Here is a 12,195-nt window from a genome sequence, read left to right on the forward strand (position 1 = left end):
CCCACACTAAAAAGCATTGCAGAGGGCTGGCGTTTTATCTCAGTCTAGCATATACAAATACTAGATTTGAGCCCAGCACCTAATAAAAAAGTTGAAGAAAGCAAAAATAATTTTGCAGTGAAAAGAATCTGGGCAATGTGACTCCAGCTTCGTGAGTTACTGAAATACAAGTAGACTACAGCTTGACTTCGCGTCTATGTATACGTTTTTAAACAATATTTAATTTTCACAGCAATATCATGCTTTCCCTAGAAATACAATCCTCCTTTATAAAACTCAAATTTGCTTCCCACCCCCAAAGAGGAAAAGAACTTCTCTTCATTTTTGGGTGGTAATCATTTTTTTCCTTCTTTGCTATCTAATAAGTACAGAAAGGCAGAATGTTATCAGTAAATTTTATTTCACATGTTATAGAGGAGCAGGAGGCAGAAAGAGAAAAAAGTACTGCACAAACTGTGCACTTTAAAATAAGGAAGAATAATGGGGCATGGCGAAAGAACTACATACAAATCGTTCAGAATATATTTTGTTCTGCCACAGTTTATGGTAGGCATAGACTGGATTTAAAAAAAATGGATAAAATACGACTTCGGCAATTATTGACAATTGTTACTATTGTCAGTACCGCTATACAACAGGAAGAAAAAGCTTAGCGAGTTGGGCTTTTTTCAAGCCCTAAGGGGAACCACCAATCTTAGAAAGCATCGGGATCCTAAACTTTCCCATTCACCCTGCAGCTCTGGGACCCAGGAGCTTCCAGCAGCCAATCAGCTCCAAGTGTGTCGTCAGCAAGTGGGCGGGGCAGTGGGTGCGACTCCTCTTCTCTAGCTCGGCCACGTAAGACGCCTTGGAGGTCCTGGAAGATGCATACTATATAAGCTGTGTTTTTCAGCAAGAAAACGAAAGTCTGGCCCCCTAATCCATATTAATAAGATTATAAATTTTATTATATACGATATATACCTTAATAGCCCATTGTGTTTTTTTTCTTGAGTGGATGGCATGTCTACTTCTGACCTTTGCGGACCTGCGTTCCTCGACTGACGCACACGCGAGTGCTAGGGAAGGCGGGGCGTGTTTCCGGGCGGCACGGGAGGCTGGAGGCCGGAGGGCTGGCCGTGCTGCCGCCGACATGGAGACACTGTACCGAGTCCCATTTTTAGTGCTCGAATGCCCCAACCTGAAGCTGAAGAAGCCCCCCTGGGTGCACATGCCGTCGGCCATGACGGTGTACGCCCTGGTGGTGGTGTCTTACTTCCTCATTACCGGAGGTAACTCGGCCGTGATGGGTCGGGTGGGCGCTGCGGAGGCGCGTGGCTGCTGAGCCCGGCTCCTGCCGGGAGGGCAATGCCGAGCCCACGTCGGTCTGCAGGCAGAGCGGAGCTGTCTTCACGTCCTGCCCCGGAGAGAAGTGCTCTCATTCTCTATCCTGCCCTCTCCCTCGAGGCTCCCATCCCGAGAGCCGAGTTGAATATATTTGTCAAAGCCCAGCTTGTTCTTTTTATTACTTAGTACGTCGGGCTCTTGGGAACATCATAATCGATTCACTGTATTTCCGTGGTCGGTCAAGAGGGTGTGGGACTTTGAAACTTCTCTCTTTGTGGTCTCTGGAACCTTGGAAGTGATCTGACGGCCAAACCCCAAGGTCTTGGGGTTGCTTTGTTTCCAGTCACGGGAATGAGAAAGGAATGTTATCGAAGGCACGGTTTTTGAGAAATGCATGAGATTGGAATTGAGGCTTGCAAAAAGATAGTATGTTTCAGAGGGCAGAAGTTGGGGGCTCAAGGAAAGCGTTGCTTTTCTGTTATCTGTCACCCACTTTCCTCTGAAGTGGAAAATGCAGAGGGGTGTGGCCTTGCCTGCTGCTGAGTTGGCAGTCTGTGTGCAGTCTTCAGGTAGCCTTTGGATCGCCAGTTCCAGGATTTACTCAGGAGTGTGCTTTTGGAGTTTAGGGAATAGTGTACTTAACTCAGAAAATCAGAAAGATCTTAAGTTAGCAAGAGTAGTTCAACTTTTTGGGGGTGGCAGCGACCTTATGATTGCTATTTCATACCTACTTGTCTTTGAAGAGGTAGGAGACAGCCTTCAACTGTAGAGTTTACGCCCTGCCTAGCTCACGTTAACAGAAATGCTAAATGCCACTTTAAACAATTATTTTTATAATTTATTTAACTTTATTTTATGTGCACTGGTGTGGAAGGAGTCAGATCCCCGGGAACTGGAATTAGAGACAGTTGTGAGCTGCCGTGTGGGTGCTGGGAATTGAACCCGGGTCCTCTGAAAGAGCAGCCAGTGCTCTTAACCACTGAGCCATCTCTCCAGCCCTTAAACAATTTTTTTTATTGTTTTTTAAAAAAGACATTATCTGGTGTGTCATTAGCATTAAGTTTTGTTCGGCACATTAAGCAGTGAATACTGAATAAATGAAACAAAATGCATTTGGCTTTAAAAATAATGACTTTTCATTCTTGCCAGTCTGTTTCCTAGCCCTGTTTCCTTTGGAGACAGAATTTTTTTTTTAAAGCCTCAGCTTTCCATTGGCTCTCATTTTTGGTATTTATAAATGGGGTTAGGGGGTTCTCTGCTCTAACCACTAGGTCAAAGTGAAAGGACACCGGTAGTGGTCAAGGCCACTTCTTGTACATTTACTGTTTGACCCCCCGGAAAAGACAATCTTCTGAAAACTGAGTATACCTTTCTACAGAAACAGCGTTGCTGAGAATGACAGGTGTTAACCGAGTTTCTGTTAGCTCATCGCTGGGGTAGCAGCAGACAGCCTTAATTGCCCTGCCCTCCCTGGGATGTAGTCGAGACGTGTTAGGTGCCGCACAGTTGCTTCCTCCTACATGGAGTGTCCTTGAGAGAAGAGTTGGAAGCACCATTTCCATTCCCACGTGTTCCTGAAGCCTGAGTTTGAATGGTTGGAAGGGTTTACTAGGAAAGAACAAAGTGTGGGACCAGGAGCCCAGTGAGGTGGTTTCTGTTTACTTACGTCCCTGGTTGTGTGAAATAGGTGTCTAAAATAGATATACATGCCAAACTTTTATTGATAGTAACATATAAACTTACTTTACAACAAATAGTTTGGTAGACAGACAATTGCACTGCTTCTTAAAACCGAAAGCAAACTCCTATACTAAAGAGATGGGTGTACTTAATTATTTTCACACAGAGAACCAAACCTTAGTTGAGTATTTGATCCTGGAGGATCTAGAGCATCCCCAGGGTCCTTCAGAGTTTAGTATTTTGGGTTTATAATTGCCAGTGCTGGGAACTTGTAGTGTGAAATGGAAAACGTGTTTAGGACCATCTCAGAAATTGTTGGGAATTCTGCCCTAATCTGAAGCTAAAGCTCATCTAACAATTTTTAAAGAAACTTAAACAGCAATATTAAAGACCAATACACAATACAGTCCGACAATACTAATCTGATACTTAGCATCGTGCTTTTAGGAGAGCAAACTTTGTGTTTATGATAATATATAGTAAAAACAACTGTAATCCACAGGACACAGCAGTCTGGAAACCAAGCTCGGATGTTGCAGGCCGTGTTTTCTGTCATTGCATAGTGTGGAACGTGCTTCGACAGTGCCTGCACTGTGTTCAGAACCGGGGTTGATGCACATGAGCAATTTAGAGCTCATTTTTGAGCTCGCATGTTCACAAGCCCTTTGCTAGTGGCATTTTGTCTGTTTCAATCCCCACAATTGTGTCTGTCCTGTGTTATAGTCCACAATTTAAGAGCTGTAGCTTAGGTTATAATGTTAGGTTGGGTAGCAGTGGTTTTAATTAGTCTTTTATCTGTCCAGTTTTGTTTTGTTTGCCTTTTAGCAAGTGATGTTGTAAAATGGACCAGGTGTTCCTGGAAAGATGGCGATAGAACAGTTGTGGAACCAGGAAGCCACAACCGAGAGGTCATGGGCAACCTCAGCACTGCCGGGGGTGGCAGAAGCTGGGCTACAATAGATAGTTCTTTCCAGGACTGTCTGTTTAAGAAAGGCAGAAAGAGAATGCTAGGAGACTAAAGGAATGAAGAAGGGTTGATTTAGGGAAAGAAAGCTTGGTAGGAGGGCTGAGGAGAGCTATCCAGAGGAATGAGTGACCTTCCTGGGAAGGTGAGCGGGGATGCTGTGAGGGAGGGACTCCTCATGTAGCTGAGTGAAAGGGGCAGTGAGTATAGGTGCCAGGCTTTGTAGGTTTACCAGGGAGAAGGTAAGGGAATTGTTGATTCTTCTGTCAGCAGGGAGACAGGCCTGCTATTTCATAAGAAAAGCTGGATTGAGGCTTCGTAAGAACAGAGTGTATCCCCACAGTGGAAGTTGAGAATATTACTGGACATTAATGGTCATGATTAAATTGTGAGGTGCTGGGATTGTCAGTAATGATCACTGGCCGAGAAGTCTGTGACCCAGCACTCAGGAGACTGAGGCAGGAAGATCAGCACATTTGAGGCAACCTGGGTTACACAGTGAGTTCAATGGCAGCTTCTGCTACAGAGTGAGAACTCCTCTCAGCTAGCCAAAGAGAAAGAGCTAGAAAATTTCCTTAGGCCTCCCTCAATTTACAGAAATAAATTCACGGATATGTGGCCGTATTTTATGTGCTAAAGTAGATCCTTAGTATTAAATGTCCCTTAGTGCAGTCATTCCAGAGTATTAGAGGGGTTCTTAAGTTCCCTTCATGAAACTGGCACCTCTTTGAGAGACAGTATTGTTTAGATGTTCTAAAATGGGTTATCCATAGATTAGAAGGTGAGGTGGATGTGATTTGATTATAATAATATAATCAAAGCAGCCTTATTTATGTATAAATAAAAGTCCTATTTAAGTGTAATTAGAGGCAGCGAATCTGCAATCTTTGTTTTTCAAACTGTTGTCTTCTTTTTAGGAATAATCTATGATGTTATTGTTGAACCTCCAAGTGTCGGCTCAATGACTGACGAACATGGACATCAGAGACCAGTGGCTTTCTTGGCTTACAGGTAAAAGATAGCATTTTGAACAGCTTGATGATGGGAAAGAAGGTTGCTGGGGCATGCTTAATTATTCAGTGCGAGAAAAATGAGCGTGGTGGCACGTGCTGGTAACTCCAGCAGAGGGTCTCTGTTTAAAAAGATGAGCGTGGTGGCACGTGCTGCTAACTCCAGCAGAGGGTCTCTGTTTAAAAAGATGAGCGTGGTGGCACGTGCTGCTAACTCCAGCAGAGGGTCTCTGTTTAAAAAAATGAGCGTGGTGGCACGTGCTGCTAACTCCAGCAGAGGGTCTCTGTTTAAAAAGATGAGCGTGGTGGCACGTGCTGCTAACTCCAGCAGAGGGTCTCTGTTTAGGCAGCCTGGACTGCATAGTGAGCTTGACTCTGGCTCTCAAGAAACAAAAGTAGATAAAAGTAAAGTGCAATGAAAATGCTGTGGGACTTACCTGCATTTAGAAACACCTGTTTTGCTGGGGAGTGGTGGTACACGCCTTTAATCCCAACATTCAGGAGGCAGAGACAGGAGGCTTTCTGTGAGTTCGAGGTCAGCCTGGTCTACAGAGTGAGTTCTAGGATAGGCTCCAAAGCTACAGAGAAACCCTATCTTGAAAAACAAAGACAGGTTGGGGGCTGCGGAGGGAGGAACGAACGCACGCCTGGAGTTCTTATGACAAAACGAGGTAAGAACGTAACAAAATAGAACTCTATTATTAATCTATTAGGTAGTCACATGTAGGGATGGCGAGATGGCTCAGCAGTTAAGAGCACTGGCTGCTCTTCCAGAGGTTCTGAGTTCCATTCCCAGCACCCATACCGTGTCTCAAAACCACGTCAGAGGGATCTGATGCCCTCTTCTGGAGTAAAGGTATGCATGCAGACGGAGCTCTCATAAATAAACCTTTTAAAAAAAGAAGTCAAGTGTATCTTATTGATTGGCATATCACCAACCTAAAGGCCAGTTTAAAATCAAAATGACAGACTGTTCTAGGGTCAGCAGACCACAGTCATTTTTTGGTAACATTTTGTTGGAATTAGCAAATCCATTTATATATTACCATATAAACACCACACACTAATTGATTGCCCCACTGCATTTGCTTATTTAGGTACTGGAGACCAAATTTGGGGTCTCATGTATAGGCAAGAAATGGCTGTTATGGTAGTTATATGGGCATTTTAGAAGAGACATTTATAGACCCTGAATGTTACCGTTAAATAAGAAACATAATTTTGAGACCTTGTGAATTCTATTTCATCAGTGAAACAGGATTCTAGCTGAATTTGGTGCCAAATTATGTTTTCTTTCTTTTTTTAAAAGACACTATTATCTTTTCAATGAAATCAATTAGTTAATTAAAAATATCATATACTTTCTCTATAATACCTATTAATAACCATCTCTTTGGCAGAAATTTGCTTTCTCTAAGAATTCAACATAACCATATTCCTGAAAAGTCAGATGTGGGCTGTTGAGGTGGCTTAGCAGGTAAAGACACTTGATGCCAACCTTAAACGTGAGTTCAATCGCCAGCACCCATACAGTGGAAGAAGAGAACTGACCTCAAGTTGTCTTCTTACCTCCTCATGCATGCTATGGCACATGCATCCCTAAACACATACATACATACATACACGGAACAATAAAATTTTTAAAAAAAGAAAAGAAAAATCAGATATAAGTATATACACAAATTGGCATATAAGGGTTTACAGATTGCTAGAGAGGTTGTTGGGGTCATAGCCTGATAATACACGCCTTTAGTCCCAGCACTTGGGAGGCAGAGATAGGTGGATCTCATTGTGTTAGAGGCCAACCTGGGCTACAAGAGCTAGTTCTAGGACAACCTGGTCTATAAGAGCTAGTTCTAGGACAGGCTCTAAACTACAGAGAAACCGTCTTGAAAAAACAAAAACAAAAAAAGAATGTATGCCTTAAAAAGACCTTAAAATGAGAGATTTATTAATTATTATGATTTCGAGAAGCACAACACATTCAAATTTCTTTGTAGTTGATAGAATATTATTTGTTTGTAGACAGGGTCTCACTGTGTAGTCCTGGCTGGCTTTGAATTCATAGAGACCCACCAACCCCTGCCTCCTAAGAGCTGGAATTAAAGGTGAGATTGTCAGGAAGTTGTGTGTACCCTTAATCCCAGCACTTGGGGGGAAGCAGAGGGAGATACCTCTTGTGTTCAAGGCCAACCTGCTCTACATAGTGAGCTCCTAGACAGCCAGAGCTACATAGTGAGACCCTGTCTTGAAAACCAAAGTGTGATACAAGTTTAAATAGCACAACTTTGAAAAGTTAAAGTTCATATATGCATAAGATGTTCGGCTTTTAAAATAACTAAATGTGTGTTGATTTTCTAGACAGTTTTGTTAGCTGATTTTTTTTTTTGAAGCCCTGTATCTTACTTATTTTATGTATACGATGCTCTATCTGCATATACACCTGCATGCCTGAAGGGGGCATCAGATCCCATTATAGATGGCTGTGAGCCACCTTGTGGTCGCTGGAAATGTATTTATTTATTTTGTTTTTTTGTGGTGCCTGGAGCCTTAAGTGTGCCTGTGCTAGCAAGTTCTGCCACTGAGCTATATTCCCAGCCAAGACAGGTTTTTATCTATTTTGTTCATTGTTGTATTCCTAGAACCTAGAATAATATTTGATGGGATAAACCTCTCAATGAATAACCTGTTGAAAGGACGAGCAGATGAATATCCAAAGGCATAATAAATAATTGTAAGGGTAGAACAAAATGTTGGCACAAACTGTTTTAGCATCAAGCAGAAACAGGAATTTCAACTTAAGGGAAAAACATTAATTTTCTAGTAACATTGTTTGCTTTGCTGTGGTTTTCTTTTGCAGAGTGAACGGGCAGTATATTATGGAAGGACTTGCGTCTAGCTTCCTGTTTACAATGGGAGGTTTAGGTTTCATAATCCTGGACCGTTCCAATGCACCAAATATTCCAAAACTCAATAGGTTTCTTCTTCTCTTCATTGGCTTTGTCTGTGTCCTGCTGAGTTTCTTCATGGCTAGAGTATTCATGAGAATGAAATTGCCGTAAGTAAAATAGTTTGTGTAATAAGCAATTTAACTTTTGTTATGAATTGGTATAATAATTAATTGGATAGCATAAATTCATAGATTTAATTTAACACTCATTTAAAGGTGAAAAGTGTCCAGAACACTGATTTTTTTTCAAGTTATAACCATGGTTGTAACACACATGAGATCAGTAGGTCTTCTTGGCTGTCCCCATGCACATTCATGAGAAAGTCTAGTTCTGTTGCCTCAGCTGCACTGACTGGTGGTGGAAGCTAGTTTTTCTATGATGTGCCTTTTTGGTTACTATGTCAGATTCCTGTAGGATTAGTGACAGTAAAGATTTTCAAGTTATGGGCGGCTGCTGCTCTTTTATTATTGGCATAAGTTGCTTATTCCTAACCTGAAAAGCTAAAATTGTTGACAGCCAGCATGCTAGGACGGTGGAAAATGCTATACCATGAAACCTTTGTTTCATGCACAGAATTTGTATGAAGTTAACCCTCTGGATACATGGACAAGATACATAAGATACATAAATGATCGGTTTGGTTTGGGCTTAAAGTTTTGGAGTGCTTGAGATCAAATCCAGGGGCATTGTTCATGTTAGGCCGTGTCTTAGGGTTACTGTGCTGTGATGACCACAGCAACTTGGGGAGGAGAGGGTTTGTTTCACTTGCATATTATAGTTCACTGAGGGAAACCAAGGCAGAATCTCAAACCAGGCAGGACCCGGAGGCAGGAGCTGATGCAGAGGCCATGGAGGGGTGCTGCTTACTGACTTATCTCTCATGGCTTGCTCAGCTTGCTTTTTTATAGAACCCAGGACCACCAGCTCAAGGATAACCCCACCCACAATGGTCTGGGCCCTCCCCCATGGATCTCTATTAAGAAAATGCCCTATTGGCTTCCTACACTCGATCGTGTGGAGGCGCTTTCCATTCAGATGACTCACTCTGGCTTGACATAAACTAGCCACGTCAGACAGGTCCTTTGCTGCTGAGCTACACCCCCAGTTCCTATAGATGAATTTTATGTTTATATTTAGATTCCATCCCTAAGATATCTCTTTATATATGCAAACATTAAATAGTCTGAAATCTCAGTTGGGGAGGTGGCTCCACAAGGAAAGTGCTTGCTCCGGAAGTGTGAGGACCTGTGTTCATCTTCTGAATCGCCATGTGAAGAGCTGGGATGAAGACACATGTCTGTACTTGTGATGCTAGACAGGCTGACACCTGGAGGCTACTGCTGACTAGCCTTTCTGAGTTTTACACCCACGTGTACATGTGTACACACATAGAAACATACACATATGCCATTCACACACTAAACAAAAAATACCAAACACTTCTGGACTCAGGCGTTTTGGGTATAGATTGCAGCCTTCATACAAAACAAAACAAAAAAACCATTAAGCCTTAGACCAGTCAGGTGTTTTAGGCAAAGTAGCACAGCTTCACAGATATAAATGCAGTATAAAAGAATACAACACATCTTTGCATCATTAAACAAATATCCCACATCATAAACGAATATAACACATTTTAAACTAATATTCCAAATAAATTTTGTGTTAGTTTGCGTATTGCTTTGTGATGTTATACTTTGAGAGGGAAGAGTAGTGGGAAGTTTGCTTATTTATTAGTGTGAACCAAGGTGAGGAGTAGCAATGAGATTTGGGATTGTCATTTGATTCGTAGGAAGGAGGTGGGCTTTTTTGAATTATTGCTTTCTAGTCACTTTTATGTGTTTATGATTTATTTCTGCAGGGGCTACCTGATGGGCTAGTGCCTTTTGAGAAGAAACAGTGATTCCTGGATTGGCTCCTGTTAGTGAAACTTTGAAGGCTGAGCCACTCCTTGTGCAGTGTGGAGAAGAGCAGAGTTGAACAGCGCTGAGTGACACCCTAGCAAGCTTATGAAGGCTAGGCCTGGAATTGATGGTATCAGAGACAAGTTCATTACAGTATTTTCTGATGACCTATTCTGATGTACCAACTATGTTAAGTGGCATTTTCTTCTTAGTTTTTTATTTCCTAAAGAAAATAGACTCCGTTTCTAAAACTTTGGTATTGAATAAAGTGATTATTTTTTACAACCCCCCTATCATTTTTTAGACATGATATTTCCAATTTTTAGAAATTAATACAAATCGGCGAGAGCTGAGATTCTTGGACGTATGGTCAGTTCCTCCAGCGGTGCTTTGCCTTTAAACGGCGTGTGTGGTACTCTGCCGCTTCAGACACATACGGGAGACTTTCCTGAACAATATGATGTATGAAAGGAGCAGAAATAAATGATTTTTCTAATTAACATTTTATACTGTGTGGTTTTTTTAAAATTATTATTATTTTTATTATGTATGCAATATTCTGTCTGCATGTCTGCCTGCAAGCCAGAAGAGGGCATCAGACCTCATTACAAATGTTTGTGAGCCACCATGTGGTTGCTGGGAATTGAACTCAGGACCTTTGGAAGAGCAGGCACTGCTCTTAACCACTGTGCCATCTCTCCACCCCGAGTGTGTGGTTTTTGTTGTTTTGTTTTTGATACAGGATCTCACTATATACCTCTGTCTGGCCTGAATTTTTTTATGTATATCAGTCTGCCTCTGCTTCCTGAGTGCTGAGATCAAATGTGTGCCACCAGAACCAGCTTCATTGAATTAACTTTTTGGTCTTTAAGTCAGTAAGTCCCATCTCGTGGTGTTCTTTAGTCATGCCCCAAATCTCTAACTATATTGTTAGCTATCAGTTCCAAAGGGTACCCTTATCCCTTTGACATGGGCAGTCAGCCTGGACTATAGGAGGATTTCTGGCAGTTAGATAAAAGCCATTCTTCCTTAGGAAGCTGTGAAACCTGTTCCCAACTGCCAAAGAGTCCTTTCCCTGACCTCTGGCAGAAAGAAACATTTGGATCCATTAATATATACCTGTGGCTGGATATATGGATCAAAGCCCATGCCAGCCTCCAGGCTCTCTGAGTCCCCAATGCACAAGGACTTGTTACACATTTGAAAGCCCCTGTCCTGATCTCCTGCCCCCTGTACACCGCCCTCCTGTCAGTCTGCCTTTCCGTTCTCTCCCTTGCTCTGTTCTATTCTCTCTTCCTTGTCTCCACTCTCCTCCCATGTTCCCACTTCCCCAGCCCTGCCTGTCCAGTCTTTTCCCTGGACTCCTGCAGATGCCTCTGGGTGTTTCCTCTTATTCACAATAGAAACCGTAACCTTACCTCGAAGGGGTCGTGTTGGCTATTCCTTTACTGTGCCCATCGATAGGAGCATCAGGGTGCTCCTGAGGGAACCGTTCCACATTCCCACAGATGTGCAAGCATGCTGGTCATTGACAGTTCCTGTCACACACTGGTTTTCAGTAACATGTTTTGAACACTCCTGGAAATGGATGTATAGTTTTTCTGACCAGGTTTTCCAGTTCTCCAACAGGGCATGGCCTCTACTCTCATAGCTCAATCCATTCTAATAAAATCTCTTAAGTTTCCACCAAGGTTTCTCCCTCAGTTCAGTCTCCCGTGCCTTCCAGTTCCAAGGGTGGTCATTGGCTGTTCATAACGATGCATTCCTTTATTCAGAAAACTTTGAGCACAGGATGAGTTAGATGGACAAAGGCTCTGCCCTCCAGAGCTGGCATTCAGTCATCAGTAGATCACGACGTTTATGAGCTGTCAGGTACGCAGGGGCAACAGCAAAGTGAGCCATGTGGACCAGTGAGGTGTGCAGAGGAAAGGGTGCCCGTGCTTTTAAACTGAGACAGGAAAATGACCCATTGGTACCGATTAGAGTTCAGACCTGATTCAGGGTAAATGCAGTTTCTGTTTGCTTGACTCTTGGACCATCTCTTACAATCTTAAGTTAGGTGGACAAAAGTGACAGCAATACAAGGTTCCCCCTTTCGTCTCTTGGTGGAGTAAAACAGTTCCTACTATGTGCCACTAGGTGGTGCTACACGGATGGTATATTTCTATTTCAAAACCAACCCTTTTTGGATAATTTTTTTTAAGATGTACACTTTTTAAAAGAAAGACTTATTATTTATTTATTTTTGGTTTTTCGAGACAGAGTTTCTCTGTGGCTTTGGAGCTTGTCCTGGAACTAGCTCTTGTAGACCAGGCTGGTCTCGAACTCACAGAGATCCGCCTGCCTCTGCCTCCTGAGTG

At 42.5% G+C, this 12,195-nt stretch overlaps 1 protein-coding gene across 1 annotated transcript; it reads left to right on the plus strand.

Annotated features, from left to right (window-relative positions):
• Nucleotides 1-1,061: 1,061 nt before the first annotated feature.
• Nucleotides 1,062-10,335, plus strand: Ostc (oligosaccharyltransferase complex non-catalytic subunit). The gene is made up of 4 exons (XM_075981330.1): nt 1,062-1,271; nt 4,888-4,981; nt 7,841-8,038; nt 9,793-10,335. The coding sequence occupies exons 1-4, from the start codon at nt 1,133-1,135 to the stop codon at nt 9,809-9,811; spliced, it is 450 nt and encodes a 149-aa protein (XP_075837445.1). The 5' UTR covers nt 1,062-1,132; the 3' UTR covers nt 9,812-10,335.
• Nucleotides 10,336-12,195: the final 1,860 nt, after the last annotated feature.

The sequence above is a fragment of the Microtus pennsylvanicus genome, chromosome 7 (assembly GCF_037038515.1).
Source record: "Microtus pennsylvanicus isolate mMicPen1 chromosome 7, mMicPen1.hap1, whole genome shotgun sequence".
NCBI lineage: Eukaryota > Metazoa > Chordata > Mammalia > Rodentia > Cricetidae > Microtus > Microtus pennsylvanicus.